The 17,762-nt window shown below is 49.8% G+C and overlaps 1 protein-coding gene across 3 annotated transcripts in view; it reads right to left on the minus strand.

Annotated features, from left to right (window-relative positions):
* The window catches only part of EPB41L4B (erythrocyte membrane protein band 4.1 like 4B), a 103,478-nt gene that overhangs the window by 5,978 nt on the left and 79,738 nt on the right, over nt 1-17,762 (minus strand). Inside the window, exons 22-24 of one of the 3 annotated variants that reach the window (XM_077302657.1) lie at nt 17,417-17,494; nt 14,314-14,367; nt 1,058-1,126 (exon numbers count right to left, since the gene is read on the minus strand). In XM_077302657.1, coding sequence (XP_077158772.1) covers nt 1,058-1,126; nt 14,314-14,367; nt 17,417-17,494 — 201 coding nt within the window. The remainder of the gene's footprint in view (nt 1-1,057; nt 1,127-14,313; nt 14,368-17,416; nt 17,495-17,762) is intronic. The other 2 variants (XM_077302658.1, XM_077302659.1) reach the window with 2 other exon arrangements.

Here is a 17,762-nt window from a genome sequence, read left to right on the forward strand (position 1 = left end):
CCTATAATTTAGAGCAGGGGTAGTCAAACTGCGGCCCTCCAGATGTCCATGGACTACAATTCCCAGGAGCCCCTGCCAGCGAATGCTGGCAGGGGGCTCCTGGGAATTGTAGTCCATGGACATCTGGAGGGCCGCAGTTTGACTACCCCTGATTTACAGAGCAGCTGTAATCCTGGAGACCTCCATCTGAAGGGTGGCTGTCCTAACTGAGAGCCAGTTTGGTGTAGTGGTTAGGAGTGCGGACTTGTAATCTGGCATGCCAGGTTCGATTCTGTGCTCCCCCACATGCAACCAGCTGGGTGACCTTGGGCTCGCCACGGCATTGATAAAACTGTTCTGACCGGGCAGTGATATCAGTGCTCTCTCAGCCTCACCCACCCCACAGGGTGTCTGTTGTGGGGGGAGGAATGGGAAGGCGACTGTAAGCCGCTTTGAGCCTCCTTCGGGTAGGGAAAAGCGGCATATAAGAACCAACTCTTCTTCTTCTTCTAAGCCATACGGTAGCCATGTGCTTTGCTGTCAGAAAAGCAGAGCCCCATAGAGCAGAAAGGTCACCTCTCCAAAGATTTTGGAGGAATAATAGCCACAGAAGTATGTTCCTTTGTTAACACAAGGTATGGCTCTAAAGCAGGGGTAGTCAAACTGCGGCCCTCCAGATTTCCACGGACTACAATTCCCAGGAGCCCCCTGCCAGCGTTTGCTGGCAGAGGGCTCCTGGGAATTGTAGTCCATGGACATCTGGAGGGCCGCAGTTTGACTACCCCTGCTCTAAGGGGTAAGCCCACAATGCTGCCTGCTTCTCCCACTTACTCTAAAACCGCCCGTCCTGCAGAAATCCTCCTCACCTGCCTGCAGGAGGTAGGGTAGTGTGACATCTTTAACGGGATGGTTCAATTTTACCTGTCATTCTTTTTAATGATCTGGTTTTCAGGCTGAGCCCAAAGCTGAAACGCATCTCCATTGACACTGGTTAATGTACAATTGAAAAATAAACAAACTGGGTTTCCAAGTATTGTGTGAAATGGAATTTCCCCCCCCAGTTGCATTTTCTACTTACAGAAAACTGCGGTAGTGTTGGAAAAGGATCGAAAAAAGCATTAGATGTAGCAGCGGGGAATGTCTTTATCTTTAAAGAAGATAAAGAAAAAGATGTTATTTTCATAGCATACACAAGGGGGGGGGGATAATATGAAGCGAAGCACTGCAAACGTCCAGCAATGGCAAAATGGTTTCACAGCATTCAAATCCACCCCCCCCCAAACGCATGTGCAGGAGAGGCGCATGATGGAAGTTGAGGGTTAACAGAAGGAACCATCGCATTGCTCCCGGTGGCACAATCTCTCCTCCTCCTCCTCCTCGGAGGGCCACAGGGGAGAGTGCAGGAGCCAACAACGGTCTGCTGGAGGCGATTCTCCTACTGGCTTTGGCTGAGATCTGAGCCAGGAGAATAATTACTGGACCCCCTGGTCTACCGGAAACGTCTGCTCAGCCAGTCAAACGTTAAGAATACCACCAGTCTCAGTTTTCACTTCTTTCAGTTAGTGAGAAAAAGCACAGAGAAAAACTCGAGGAGAAATTGTCCCGGGATCAACACATCCAAGTCCAGCAGGTAGCGGCCAAAGTAGGCTTGCCAACCTCCAGGTGGGGCCTGGGGATTTCCTGGGATTACAAATGATGTCCGGATTTCAGAGATCAGTTCCCCGGAGGAAATAGCAGAGTGCGAAGGCGGACTTGACGGCATTGCACCCCGCTAAGGTCCCCCCTTCCCCATACCCTGCTCACCCCTAGGTTCCAAATGTCTGGGAACTTCCTAATCCTGAGTTGGCAACTCTACCTATGAGTAACAAAGTCTTGAATTGATGTTAGGCGAAGGAAAAGTTGAAAGATTGAATCAGCAACCAATCAAAATGATCTGAAATGACAGAATCCAAGGCCTCTTTGATTTTGCATTTAAATCACGGGATGAGTCCTGGATATGCCTGCCAACCTCCAGGTGGTGCCTGGAGCTCTCCTTGGTTTACAACTATCTCCAGACCAGGGTTGGGTGTTTGGGCTCCTGAAGCGACCATTCCAGCCCGAAGCAGCCAGCACCATGGCACTGGCCGCTTTGGGCTGGAACGGCCACTGTGGCAGGTGAAGCACCCTGGAGAAAAGTGGGGTGGACTCTAGGGCACTGTATTCCATTGATGTCCCCCCCCAAACCCACCTCCCCCTCTCTCCATCCCCCAAATCTCCAGGTGTTTCCCAACCTGGAGCTGGCAACCTTCGTCCAGTATGGAATTTTAAACGAGCAGGTCTTCAGATACTCCAAAATATTAAGGCTGAATGGAAGGAACTGGCTTGGACAAAGCGACTACGCTGCTTCACAAGCATGTTTGATCACAGCCTAATGGAGCAAATCTACCATAACAAAGGTCAGCTTTTGTTTTCTACCAGTGGGATGGCCAGGCGAGGGAAGAGGGTCTTTGCGGATTTGCCCCTCAGTGAGAAGTGGGAAGTTCATCCCTGCAAAGTGACCCAAATTCTGGAAGGAGGGGACCTTGGTTAGCGGCCGGCCCCCTCCCGGCAAAGAGGAGTGGTTTCCCAAGAAACGCCCTTCGGCCATGCTTACAGGCATTCAGCTAGCAGCCTGCTTAGCTATGGCATTTTGGTAACAGAATCGTATCAATGGGTGTGTCATTTTTACAAAACCACGAACAGCAGTAGATGCAGAAGCGGGGGACAGTGTACAGTTTAGCTCAGGGGTAGTCAAACGGGGGCCCTCCAGATGCCCATGGACTACAATTCCCATGAGCCCCTGCCAGCAAATTCTGGCAGGGGCTCATGGGAATTGTAGTCCATGGACATCTGGAGGGCCGCAGTTTGACTACCCCTGATTTAGCTGGATGCCATGTGCTCCAGGAGCTGGCTGGCATCCTTAGGTCAAATCCCCCTTGGTCCAGGTGCTGTCATTTCTCTCCCATTCCCAAAGGCAACCACAATACTACCTAGGATCGCTCCCTTTCACACCCACCAAATACCCATTCCTCCCCACAACAACTAAGGCGGGGATTCCCAGCTGGCGCCCCCTGGAGTCCTGGTGGTTCGTGGGATCTCTGGAGGGGGTTCGCGGTCTTTCCCCTCCTGTCCTACCTTAATGGACTCTGCTTCAAGCGAAGGAACTGGCCCATTGCTCCCCCCCACCTCCCGAGCTCAAGTTCCCTTGCGGTTTCCACGCCTGGATAGGGACGGAGCCTGCACACCTACCCTCACTTTAAACAGCCTCCTTCCCCCTCCCCCCAAGTCCTCTTCCCTTGTGCTCCTTGGGGGACTTTCCTTTCATGTCGGTGAAATCCTGCAGGCGGGAAGGGAAGGGGGCTGAGGGGTGCGGAGTTTGGCTGAGGGGCAGGAGAGAGAAAAGGAGGGGGTGGCCCTCAGAATGAGGCTGGCCCATAACGTCTGCCTTCCTTGGTGGTCTCCCATCCAACCCTGCTTCGTTTCCAGGATCTGATGAGAACCGGAGCTCTCCAGGTCGAGGCAACAAATTTTACAGTCTTCTTCCTGCTGACATGGACCCTCAAGCACTGACATCCCCACACAAGTCCTGTGACTGTCCAGAGAAATACCCCTGTTGAACGTTGCCAGTCATGCGAAGGAAACCTTGGCTGCCGGCACGTGTCTGCAGGGACCTGCCCCAAGGAACGTGGATGTTCACTGTAAGGCACATATCTCTAGGGCCACTCAAAGGATTTTCCGAGTGGACCCAAAGGCCAGCTCAGCTGTTGCTACACTTTAGTGTGCTCAGGAACCCCAATGTGAAAGACATTTGCATTAACCGCAGCTCCTAAAGAAAACTCCAGATATGAACAGCAGTATTGACCCGAGAGGGACAAGTCCAAAACTCAACCTGCAAATGCTTGCTAGAACAAGTCATCTGGAGACATCACATCTTAGGTTATCACTGTACTATTTTTACGGCCTTGTACTGAGCTGAGGCAACCAGAAATACTTGTTTACGGGCCAAGACCTTAAAACGAAGCATTCAAATGAAAAACCCATATATTTCCATTTCAAACAGAGTCATTTCAACCACCACCACTGTTCTGATAAATATATCTATGAATACTTGTTTTATTTATTTATCTTTATATTTATATTAGCAAGAAAGCCCATTGCAACCAGGAATATAATGGGCGCTAGAGCCCAGGGGACACCGGCAGGCGAAGATTCTCTCTCGCAGCAGGAGCCATAGCAGGTAATCAGGGCTCCTTCTTAGCAGGGAATCAAGGCTGTTTGCAGTTTGGGGCTCGTTTGCAGTTTGTCTCTGTTTCTCTGTCTCTCTCCCTCGCAGCAGGAGCCATAGCAGGTAATCAGGGCTCCTTGCAGAGAAGCAAGGGTCCTTTACAGTTTGGGGCTTGTTTGCAGTTTGTCTCTGTCTCTGTCTCTCTCTCCCTTGCAGCAGGAGCCATAGCAGGTAATCAGGGGTCATTTGCGGTTTGGCAGAGCTCTCTCTGTCTCTGTGTGTCTCTCTCAGGCGTCAGAGCAAAGTGGCTAGCGTCCAGGGAGGGAGGGAGGGAGCTGTAGGGGCAGGGCCAATCAGTGTGCAGCCAGCTGACCCTGATTGGCCCTATTCCAACTTGGACACCCCAGACCATTCCACCCCCCAGGCTGTTTCACAAATATTAAGAGGAACAATAATGGATAAGGATACTGCCACTCCCAGTGATGATAGCTCGTGGCAATTTACATACAATGAATTAAAAAAACATACATCATAAAACAAATAAAAACAATCTAACAATAGAGCCCCTAGCCCTAATTCGTCAGTAATAACATTCAAATCGCTAAAAGATAGCATCGTGTTGGTGGTCTCCATTCATTTCAGTGCAGGGACCCTCCCATACACACTCAGTAGGTCTGGTGGCACCTGAGATGAACCAATTTATTCCACTGTGGAATCGTTCAGGGAACCTGCTAAGCCTTGCTGTAACGAATAGGAACACCAGCCTGCAGGCAGGGCCTTGGGGTGGCCTGAAACCACCGTTTATCTCCAGAATACACAGGTCAGTTCCTCTGAAAGAAACGGCTGCTTTGGAGAAACGGCTGCTATGGCCCCCCACTGAGGTCCCTGCCCCCCCCCAGGCTCCAGCCCCAAACCTCCCCCCCCCCAATCCTCTGCTGGGGGCCGGGGGGACCTGGCAACCCTAGTACCAAACTAACACCCACCTGTAAACAACTTTGCATTGTGGTATAGCATCTAAATTAGATTATTGCAACATGGGGCTGTCAAGAAACCGTGTTTTCTATACAGTATCTTATTCAAGCTTCAACATTGGTTCAGGCTATTGGCCTAGCAAAACCCTCCCCTCTCTAAAGCATAGCAAGCTGCTAGAAACTAGAGAGAGGTGGCAGGTAACCCAGCTGCCGGCCATCCCATTAGGCCTGGTAGCGCCAAGGACCTGGGACAGGGTGTGGTCCATCACATTAGCACCTGAGTTCCCAGGTGGGAGACAGGTGTGGCTTCATTTTACTCCGATGCCGCTGCAGTGCACCTGGCTAACTGACAAGCCCTTTGGGTTGGTCAAATCATCACCTTGGGCTCTGGCCCGGTGGGGGGTTTACATTATTTGCCCTCCCCTTGATTGGCTAATTAGAATTAGGCCAACACCCACTCTGTGACATAAAGTGAAGGGTTTAACTATTGTTTTTAATCGTTCAAATGTTTTTATGTACGCCACCTTGTAGACTCTGATTGGGCGGAAGGGTGGCATGCAAATGTTTTAAATAAAACTAATGTCTTTAGTAGGTACAGGGCACACTGCAGAAAACAGGGGAACCCTCCACAGGTGGGGGGGGGGCATTCCATGCTCCCCAGACTCCTGCCCCCCCCCCACAGAACTCTGGGCAGCAGAAGTCATGGCCACTGTTGGCCAGCCCTCCGACAGGACAGGATTAAGCTGATCAAATGAAGTATTTAGTTAGGATAGTAACAGGATTAGGTGAGATTAGTCCACAGACAGTTTTAAGCAATTTAGTTAATCTTCTGCAACAGGGAGAAGCTCTTTATCAGTGTGCGGGGCCACAAATGCTGCCTTGCGGCACGGAACCCCCAAAGAGTACATTTAAAATGCTGTTGGCTCCCCAGGAGAACGCTCCGTGTCCGAATCGGCCGAATTATTGGGGGGGGGGAGGTAGGGTGCGCGGCTGCGGTGAGGCGCTGGCTTTGGCGGCCTGGAGAGGCCAATTCGGACGCAGCCGCACACAACCCTAATCTGAAGCCCTCGGCTGCTATGCTAAAGATGCAAGGCACCTTTTAAATATTTTCAGTCCATTTATCAATATTACTACTTGGGGTAAATTCAGCTATTGTATTGTGTTTTATTGTGTATAGGGTTTTTTTACTGGGGCTTTAAGCATTGTAACTCGCCTCAAGCCTCCGGGGAGAGGTGAGTAAGAAATCTAATAAAAATAACAATAAAATAATAATAATAGTCAACAATGTTCACAATTTTAATTAAAATAAAATAATTTTAAAATAAAATAATTTTAAAATAAAATAATAATAATAATAGTCAACAATGTTCACAATTTTAATTTGTCAGATCATATTGGCATCTTAATTTCCTTTATTACCTTCTAATTTTAACTGTCCATCACCCTGGTCATCTGCCAAACCTACACAGGAAAACAAACGTCCCCAAAGACCGTCTGTTCTGTTAAGCTTCCAAAGTTGCCAGACCCCATCCTTGCCCCCACTAACTGGTCTACTATGTCAAAATAAAAAGCAATTAATATGTTCTGGGGGCTTGGGGAGAATCATGGCAAAAGGAAACCTTTTGGAATCCCCTTCCCCAAAATCTCTACCTCTGGGATTCTGTGAGCTCTCTGCGACCTCAACAGGACACTTCCCCCTTGCCCCTCACGTATCTGATGACGGCCCCTCGACTATTCCCCACATTGTGTGGCTCCTTCAGCAGGCTCAGCTGTCTGATTTCCGTGGGCGCTGGGTTGATTGCAAAGCCGTATTGTTACACACAATCCGCATTAGGATTTTCCGCATCAGGAACTTGGCCCGACTCACCCCTTGTTCAATCGTGGAGCCAATTCCCAGTTCCACATGATGTCAGCACCTGTCTGGGGCTGTCCCAGGTCTGACCTGCATCAGGCCCTCATCTACCTGCGGCAGGGGAACCGGGCGCAATGGGGCCTATGTCGGGCTGCAGCTGCAGAAGAGTCAAGCTGTCTTGGGCCGGTTCCTCCCCGCCCGTGGCCCAGTATGGAGTCTCAGAAGAGACTAGAAATGCCCCAGGTTGTTCCACTGTGCTGTGCAGAGCAGCAGAGCCACCTGGGGCATTTTTTTGTTTGTTTAAGAATGTGGTATTGCTTTGTTATACAATACTATGTTCTTTAACAAACAGAAAGGCCCTAGGCCTGCAGCATGTTGGAACCTTGCTGCTCCGGCAGCTGTGCGGGAGCACAAATCTGGTACAAGGGCCAAACGTTCCCCATGCAGAGCCTGGAAGAAGTGGGGCAACCTGCCCTGAGGCAAACACTAGGCAGCAGCCCGAGGTGATGTTTCTCCAAGACGTGGCTTGCCCTGATTTGACAGTATTTCTTTTCTTTTGCAATGCAGATGTGCTCCCCACTTTATCCGCTATTGAAATGCCACCATACTGAAAGCCAATGTGGTGCACTTGCTGAGAAAGAGAGCTGGTTTTATACCTTACTTTTCTCTACCTTAAGGAGCCTCGAAGCGGCTTATAATCGCCTTCCCTTCCTTCCCGCATAATAGGCCACTTGGGAGACAGAAGGGGCCGAGAACGTTTGGAGAGAACAGCGTTTGGCCCAAGGTCACTCAACAGGTTTCATGTGGAAGAGGAGTGGGGAATCAAATCAGTTCTCCCAATTACAGGCTGCTGTGTGATCGTGGGCCAGTTGTTGTCTGAGCTAATTCACAAGTAAGCCCCTGGGTGGGACATACCTGGGGAGGGCAGGGTTTGGAGAGAGGAGGGGCTTCATTGGGATATTATATCGGAGCCCAATTTCCAAAGTGGCCATTTTCTCCAGGGGAACTGATCTGTTGCCTTGAGATCAGTTGAAATAGCAGATTTCCAGCCACCACCTTTCCCAGGGTTGTTATGGAGCTAAAATGGAGAAGAGGAGAATGGTGTAAGCAGCTTTGGGTCCCCACTGGGGAGAAAAGCAAGGGATAAATGTAGTGAATGTATGCTCCCTCCAATATCCCTGGATTTGCTTGTATCAGTTCCAGAACAGCTTTAAGCATCTTGGAAGGAGCCTGCTCTGGAGCTGCAGGGGCACTGGTCCCACCCAAGGGCTGCAGGAAGTTGACTGGAGTGTGTTGCGGGGACAACGTTACCCCAGTCTTGGCCAATCTAAGGGGCTGGTCTTGACCTTCAAACCCAACATATCTCAACGACCTTCTAATAACTAATTAAATTGCCCAACCATTATGGCCCTCTTCAGAGGCCTTGCTTCAGAGATTAAAGGGGCTGCTCAGTCAGAAAGGTAGAAAAAACTGAGGGAAAACCTTGCGGCTGAGGGAGGGAAGAGGGCTAGATTGCCACAGGTACATTTGATGAAGGCAAAGAAATCCCTGTTGACTATGCCAGGGATCCCACTTTCCATTCAGCCATGAGCTCCTGCTTGCTTGGGGAGAAAAACACGGTTTCTCTTTCCTCCTGGGGCACCTGTCTTGAGCGTTAGGAGGCTGCCTTTCATGTGAAGAGCTGACTTTCATGTGGTGCTTCAGCCCTGCCATTTGATCCATTATTAAACTGATGGGGGGGGGGAATCTGGCACTCGGATGGCTTCTCCCATTCAGAGAGCACGCTAAAGGCAAGGAGAGCTCTCAAGCAGAAACAAGCCATCAGAAACAAGCCTTTTGACTTGCCAATAAAACAAAATAAATCCATACGTTAATCTGCTTTTATCAATGGTTGTTTGGACTGAGATCATTTGTTCTACCCAAAACAATGTTTATAAAACAAAGCTGCCTTGGCCTACGAATACCCTCACTGAGCACAAGACATTCTTTAAATGCTTCCTCAACCAGGGTTTGGATGACGACTTCTCTGGACCTTCCCTTCTTTTATAACTTGCTGATATTTGCTGCCAAGGTGTGGTGGGAATATTTTAACCTGGGAACTTTTAAATTTGTCAGTTCACTCATGACCTTAATGGTAAAGTTTGCATTCTTATGTCCTTCCTTTCTCGATTTGAGGTTACAGTTTGATGCTTCTAATATCTTTGAGAGGTACTGGAAATAACTTGATTGGTCTGACTCCCCTCCCCCTCCCCCACCAGGGAAACCCCTTTGGGGAGTCAACAGATTGGAGGAAGGAAAGCCTCCCACTAAGGGGGGGGGGAATAATCTCTCTCGTTGTCTGCATTCCCAGATCAGCCTGGCTATTGTGCTTTGCAAGAGCAGCTTCCCTCTCCCCCCAGCTCCAGTTTGCTCCAATCTGCTGCCCCTTCTCCAACTGCTTCCAAAATGGGCATCAGGTGCGTGTAGAAAAGGGGAACAGCTGAGCCCTTCCATCCATGCGGAGAGATCACACACCTCCATCGAGGCTGATGCAGTCCCCAAGCCAGCCACGGGAAATGCACAAACTGTGCTGCTATTTGAGTTTTGACAGATCAACTAGCCATGCACAAAGAAAGTTAATTTCATACAAATGTTAATATGCGAGGGGAAGGACTGCAAGAACTGATGGAGCACGGGAAATCCTATTACTTTCCCCGTTCCCCCTCCCCGTTGGGTCTGATCTGCTTGCCCATTTGACTTCTCTTTGCCTGCGCTGTCTAGGGATGCAGTCCTCCAGAGACCCTTAGTCCTGGGTGGCCCCGCTGTGCAGGTTTCCTTACCCGCCGCTATCAGGCCTTGTTTCATATCCTCACAGCCGAGATCTCAGTCAATTAGCCAGGGAACTAGTAGTTGACTGGCTGGGCTAGGAATAGTCTATTGGCTAGGACTGCAGCCTCCAGGTGGTGGCTGCACATCCCCTGGTATTACGGTTGATGTCCAGATGACAGAGAACGGCTCCCCTAAAAAATGGCTCTCTTCAGCATGGTACCTGATGAGGTCTCTCCCCTCCTTGACCCACCCTCCTCAGGCACCACTCCCAAAATCTCCCGGCATTTCTCGGTGCAAAGCAGGAAACTCTCGTGCGGACCTAGTGACTAGACTAGCGGTGCTTTTGCTGGGGAGAAACAAGGATAACTTTAACAGAAGCACTTCCCATTTCAGCTCTTAAGGGAGACTCCTGATCGAGATGGTTGGCCGAGTAATTAACATAGCAAGGAATGCATAACCTGATTCAAGAGTAGATAAAGATTCAGGAATTAACATAGCTGATAGGGGAGACGGGTAAGACCGACCCGGTTTCCACACTAGGGTTTGGCTCAGATTTGCATTCGCAGAGGGCCACGTTTTTCATCCATTTCCACAATGAGATTCCCCTTTTCAGCACAGACCCAATTTGCCCCCTCGCTTGCCCCACAGCAGGAAGGGAATCCTCTACAATCCGGTTTTCACTTTCAGAACCGGGGCCTAACAGGGCCTAAATGGGGGTGGCAAATGTGGAAGCATAGACATTCGGGCTTTCCCAGCGTGTCCAACCCTGTCCCCACCCTCACCCCGTTGCATCCCTTCTGTCTTCAGGTCTTCCAGCCTTCCCCACCCTTAAAAACAACAAATGGCTAGTTGTGTTACAATGCAGTTCCAGTATAACAAAATTCTTTCCCCACACCCCCCCGCCTCCACATTATTATTATTATTATTATTATTACTATTATTATTATTATTATTATTATTATTATCTTTCAATTTATTGCCCGCCACGAGCCGTAAGGGAGTTACAACATTTTAAAACCCCCAATAAAATCCATTAAAAACCCTCAGCAACAATTACAATATAACATTATCGGTTAGCAAGCTAACCTGGCAAGATAGGCTAATCAACCTCCCCCACCTACTACAAGCAGGTGGAGAGGGGATACTGATGGTACTAATACCCAATCTCAATCCCAGGTCCCGGGTCCCCGGGGGGGGGGCATAGATGTTAGCCTCGTCCTCAACCGTAAACCTGGCGGAAGAGCTCCGTCTTGCAGGCCCTGCGGAATGATGGAAGATCTTGCAGGGCCCGCAGCTCTCCCGGGAGCTCATTCCACCAGGTAGGGGCCAGGACCGAAAAGGCCCTGGCCCTGATCGAGGCAAGGCGTGCTTCCCTGGGGCCGGGAACGACCAGCAGATTTTCTCCCGCAGAACGTAAGGCTCTGCGGGGGGCATAGGGCGATAGGCGGTCCCTCAGGTATGTGGGTCCCAACTCGCGTAAAGCCTTGGAGGTTAAAACCAAAACCTTGAACCGGATCCGGGCAGCAATTGGCAACCAGTGCAGCTGCCTCAGCACTGGCTGAATGTGGGCCCTCCAAGGTGTACCAGTGAGGACCCTAGCAGCTGCATTCTGCACTAGCTGGAGTTTCCGGACCAAGGACAAGGGAAGGCCCGTGTAGAGCGAGTTACAGAAATCTATTCTGGAGGTGACCGTTGCATAGATCACTGTGGCTAGGTGTTCGGGGGACAGGTAGGGCGCTGCCTGGAGCCTCAGGGCACGTGAGTGTGTGTTGTAAATTAGTTGTGTGTGTGCGTGTCATAATTTAGCCACCTGGAGCCACTAAATTTTCCCCCACCCACCTGCTCTGCTCCCATGCATCTTCTGTACGCCGACCCAAGGCTTCATGCAGGGTGGAGGCGGCACACAGTGTGGGCAAGTCTTGTGGAAACTTGACTGCACAACGGACCCCCTTTCACTGCCTGGGGTGGTGGCTGTGGGGGGGGGGAGCAATTTCATTATCCTGGAATCGCATCATAACACAATTAGGGTTGATTTTTAAAACATCAGAATGATTTCAGACTTAGAAGGCTACAAAATGGTGCTGGCAGGTGATTGGGTGTTTTCGTCACATGACGAAGATGAACAAGTAAAAAAAACAAAAGGCAGCAGGGAGGTCTCCTCTTCTTGTCCCCCCTGCTTCAGTGTGGAAATAAATGGGGGCTCAATCTGGGGGCAACAAGAGGGGAAAGAGGGAGGAAGGCCCCTAATGCGGAACTTGCATCATCCCGGCCGGCCGGCGGCTGAGAGAGTGCTCGGTGAGGAAACGCCTGAGTGTGGCCCTTAGAAGCAGGGGGGAAATGGCCCTGGGAGCAACAATCTGGAGGCAGACAAGGAACGACAGGGGGGAAGGGGAAGACCTCACTAGCCTACCTAAAGGCCTTCCTGCTGCCCCCTGCAGGGTCGTCTTCTTTGTACACCAGACACGACGGCTCTTCCAACAGCCATGCGGCAAATAATATCTGCTAATTCATCAAGTGCCACCGAGATTTGTCGCGGTCAACTGTGTCTAGATTGCAATCAGGAGATGACTGAGTTTGGAATTATAATTGACCACCCAGAGCCAGCAATTCCTTCTCCCCCTCCCTCCAATAATGAACGAAGGGAGCTGAGGCGTGAGAATTTTTGAGACCACAAGGCTGCCGAGCAAAAGGAGCAACTTTTGTTTTTAAACTTTCCGACACAGGGTTTTTTCCCCCCTTTTAAAAGTATTCTCTAAACACCAGTTCATGTTTTCTGCACATGAAAGCAGGATTGCACAATGATTATTTATTTATTTATTACTAGCTGCAAAGACTTTGCAAGGTCTCTGCCCCTCCCCCTCAGCCGCTGCGGGTGCACATAGTGGGCCATGGGGAAGCCATCCACACACCCCTCCCCCCCAGCCGCTCCACAGCTTCCCCGTGGCCTGCCAAGCACTCCCAACAGTCTTCGAGGCGGTGGGTGTGCTTAGTGGGCCGCGGGGAAGCCGTTCTGGCCCCCTTCCCCCCCCCCCCCGGCAACCCCGAGGCTTCTCTTCAGCGCAGTTGGCCTTTCAAGAGAGCAGCCAGTGAGAAAATACGTTACACACCCCGGATCCACTACCGTTGTGTGTTCCTTGATAGGGGACTAAAAGCTGCACATGAGAGTCTGGGCCGATGCAGTTGTCGCCTAGCAATTTTTTACCTGCCAACATGACTCCTGAATATCAATAGGAAACTAACTTCCACTCATCTCTCTCATGGTTGGATGATTCAGTCAAGCACCAGAAGGCTTCTGCTGTTTGCTGTGGTGCAAAGCAGCAGGGCTCTAAGAGTCAAACCAACTGGACGACCATGTTTTGGACCCCGTATACCAGGGATAGTCAACCTGTGGTCCTCCAGATGTCCACGGACTACAATTCCCATGAGCCCCTGCCAGCGGCTCATGGAAATTGTAGTCCATGGATATCTGGAGGACCACTGGTTGACTACCCCTGCCATATACAACTGGGCAAAATGGAGAGGGAGCAGAGGAGATCAGTGGGAATGATGCAGAGCCAAGGGAACAAGGCCTGAGATAAGGAAAGGTTGAGGGACTTGGGAATGTTCAGCTTGGAGAAGAGGGGGCTGAGAGGGGACATGAAGGCTCTCTTGAAGTATTGGAAAGGTTGTCACTTGGAGGAGGGCAGGGAAAGGTCCCTGTTGGCAGCAGAAGAGAGGACCTGCAGTCAGGGGTTTAAACTACGTGTAGACCAGCTAGATATCAGAGGGGGGAAATTCACAATCAGAGTAGTTCAGCAGTGGAATGGCCTGCCTAAGGAGGTGGGGAGCTCCCCCTCACTGGCCGTCTTCAAGCGGGGCTGGACAGATTGTTATCCTGGATGCTTGAGGCAGATCCTGCACTGACTAGGTAGCCTTCCCACTCTAGGATTCTATGAACACAATCAGGAAATGAGAAACGGTGCTGATCATTGATGAGACAGGGGGATTCAGCCTGTGTCAGATATCAAAAGAGCGGGACATATTTAACCCCCCATCTGAACAATCTGCCTGTACAGCCACTGGCTTCCGTAAAGAGTAGCACCTGGCAGGCTCTTGGAGTCCCAATTCAGGAAGTGCCGTTCCAAACTGGTATGGAGGATCCTTTTGCTTTCCTGCTGGAATCAGCCACCCTAGAGGCTGCTTGCCCTGCCTTGGGGGGCCACCTCTGCGTTCCTAGAGATTTGGAGGTGGAGAGTGGGAAAGGTGGGGTTTGGGGAGGAGAGGGGTGAATGTCAGCCACTTTGGGTCCCATTGTGGAGGAAAGTGAAGGCAAGAAGGAAGAATGAACATAGGACCAGCTGCATCTGGCTATTTCTATATTTCACGTGGAAAGGCCACATCCCTCAAAATCTAGTTTGCAGTACCAGAAACCAATCGCATTCCCCCTCCCCCCAAAAAACTGCTTGCAAATGCAGACATACCAGAATTGCGTAGTGCAATGCACAGCCTGGTGGAATCCCACAGAGGAAATGATTCTAAGTGTTAAAAAAACAGAGATTAACAATGCCGTAATTCCTATTTATTCTGGTTTTGAACATATTGTGTTGGCGGCTGTAAAGGTGGGCAAACAGCCCCTGTGGGTTCTGTTCTGTGGGTTCTCTCTTGCTCTCATCCAAGATGGAGTCTACACCAGCATCACGCCAAGAACCAAACGCAGGAGAGAGATAAGCAGAGAAATTATTGAAAGCAAACTCAGTTCTTACAGATTCCCATTGTGTGTATGGAATAAAGAAAACCATGGATGGCTCACACACTACAGCCTTTCCCCCTTGTGGGCTTGCAGAGTTCCTTTTCAGCATCCAGCAATAAGCAAAACTGAAACATGACCCCTCCAATATAGTGCTGTATTCCTCAGAGCCGCAGGTCTCATCCTGCTGCACACTGGCTTGAAAGAAAGCCCCCTTCAGGAAAGATCCCATTTCCCCACAGGATTTTTTTGCTCTCCGCCTGTTGACTCTTGGGGCCATTGCACACAAGTTAAATGTAGCCAAAGTCTTACAGTTTGTAAACACTTTTTTTTTAACGTTCCGCATGACACCGCCTACAAACTGCCAAACTCCCATCAAACTCCATCAATATACGGATTTTTGTAGCGCTTCTGGGGGAATCCCCCCGAAAAAACCGCTAGACTTCTGAGCACAAGCTGCAATACATCAGCGAATGACATGTGCATTCTCAAAATAGCGATAGAAAGAATGTCCCTCCCTAGCTCTCTCCCCTGAGCTTCCAGAGATGCAATCGCCTTAAATCGGTGAGAGCAACAAATAAGCAAGGCTTCTTCAGCTGAAGTCCCTCCACAAGCAATTCAGAAGTGCTTAACAGTAAAACTCTTCTGTTTTTAAAGTTTCCGAGCACAATTCAGGCCCCTGTTTGACACTGCGCGTAATTTTGGCCAGAAATTGCACCCATCAGGGGAAAACAATTTTTTTTACTTGAAGAGCGTGTAAACGATTAAGCGCCAGGTCCTACACCAGCAAAAAAGGTCTTTCTAAGGCAATGAATGGACACATATTCGCTGCTACTGGTGTTTTCGGCTTTAAAAAAACAGTTTTTAAAGGGGAAAGGGGCTTTTCGGGAGCACGAACACAACAGTTCATTGGCTGTTCTGTTTAATTGATGGCCAGGGGTGGGAAGAAGCGGGGGGGAATATCGCCTCCTTTGTTGCGATTCCAGCAAGACCGGAAACCTGTGGGGAATGAATAGACCGCTACTGGGACTTCAAAATTCCGCTAACATTGAAGGTGTGCGGAATGCCGATATTCCACTATTAAACATAGCGTTGCTGCATACTGCAAACATTTAGCAACATTGGTCATTGTGCGGAATGGCCTTTGTACTCAACAGGGCCTTTCTCTGGGGCCGCTCACAGATAAACCACAAATTGTGGGCCTTCATTTCCTGAGGAGAGGGGTTAAGTGCTGTTTTTTACTTTGTAGCAAGGAAAAGACACTGCTCACAATTATTTTCATTATCATGGCACTGTTTTGAAATAATTATTTTCAAAGAGCCGCTGGCTCTAGGTGTTGAAAAATGGAACTGAACATGCTAGTCCCCCCCTCCACTGCCGAACATTTGATGACCAGGAGGGATTTGCGCAAACAGAAAGAATTCCTCCCCCTACAGTGCTGCACCAAGCCCGTTTGGGTCTCACTGTTTGTCTTTAGAAGCCGTTCCTCACAGCTGCAGAGTGGCCGAGGAAGCATGTGAAGACATACGAGAAGGCATTTAAGAAGGTAGCACCTTGTTCGGCTCCCAGTAGCACAAATGTTCATTTATGGTTTCATGTAGCCGACTCCATCACAGAGATATCACGGCATGTGCATTCGCCCCCCAGCAATCCCACACCCTTCATGTGTCAGCCAGACAGTCTTAAAGTCCCACTTTCATTTCCTTTGGCTACAGTTTCTTTTTTCCCATTTTCCCACACCTTTGTTAGCTATCTCTCGCCGCCCCACTTTGTCTGGTTTTCATAAAGTCACAGAATCATAGAGTTGGAAGGGGCCAAACAGGCCCTCTAGTCCAACCCCCTGAAGCCTTGATCTTTTCCGACGCGCCTGTTCGATTTTGCAGGTCTCTGTGCACCTTGCCCATTTGTCTTGGGGAAAAGCGGGCAATGATGTTTTTTTTATTATTTAAAAAAAGAACGTAGACTGCACATGTGCTGGATGAACAACTACAGCCAATCAGAAGTCCTGAAATAAGCGGCCAATCATCGCCTTGGCCCTCTGATGGAAGAAACTTCACCTGTGGACTCTCAGCTTTTCTCAGGTTGCGTAACGCTTAAAGTAATCAGACCCTTGAAATGTGGCCATCTAAATATCTGGGGCAATAGCTCAAGAGCAGCGCTTAAGCCAAGTTGCCCTACAAATATATTAAAGCAACTGCTTGAGCCCCAATCTGGTCTCTGGGGCCTCCAAGCCTTGAAATCAGCAACGTCTACTGTCCAATGACACAAAGAGAACTTAGGAAAGCTTTTTGAAAAGATGTCCGATCTTTACAAGAACACGATTTCCTCCAAGTGTGACACCGTGGAACCGTTTTTTGAGCAGTCTTAAGCTAGACAAAGAAATTTACCCCAATCAATATCAGAAATCAGGTCAAACCGTGGCTCAAGATTAGAAATATGTAAACTAGATCAGTGGTCCCCAACCCGCGGGCCGTGGCCCGTCCATGGCGCCGGGCCGCAGCTCCCTCTCCCCCCCGCAGTAAAAAACTTCCCAGGACGCAAGCTTGCGGCCCAGGAAGCTTCTTACTGCGGGGGGGGGGGGGGAGAGGGAATCAGGGCCGTGCCCGTGCATCACGCATGCGCGGGCGCGGGCGCGCATGCACGGCATGCGCAGGCGGGCCCTGCCGGTCCCCAGCCTCAAAAAGGTTGGGGACCACTGTAGTAACTAGATTAACAAAACGTCAGAAACAAAGGCCTCCTTTGGCAAGGCGCTATAAGCACGGCCCCAGTAACCACTTCCACCAAAAAGCAATTCTCCAGACCTTAATCTTCGAAGGCTCCAAAATGAAATCATTTACCATCGGGGTGGCTTCGGTGAAGTCCATCAGCAGATCCCCTGGCTCCAGGGCAAATGTAGGTCCCGCATCTGTGGGGCTCTGAAGCACAAAATTGAACAGCTTGAAACTATCTAAATTCTTCGGATTCCAAAATCCACACTTTTAATTCGGAGAACCAACCTACCAAGTTTAAGTCGTATATATAATTTCACACACTTTCAAAGTCCTTAAGCAAGTAGATTTTCCTGCTGCACATGGAAGTCCAGCTGCAAAGGAATGCTAAAGCACATAGAAAATGCATGACCCAACGTGGGTGAACTTAGCCGTACTCACACTGGAAAGTTCCCAAACAATAACAGGAAGAGAA

This window comes from Paroedura picta, chromosome 11 (genome assembly GCF_049243985.1).
Source record: "Paroedura picta isolate Pp20150507F chromosome 11, Ppicta_v3.0, whole genome shotgun sequence".
Lineage (NCBI taxonomy): Eukaryota > Metazoa > Chordata > Lepidosauria > Squamata > Gekkonidae > Paroedura > Paroedura picta.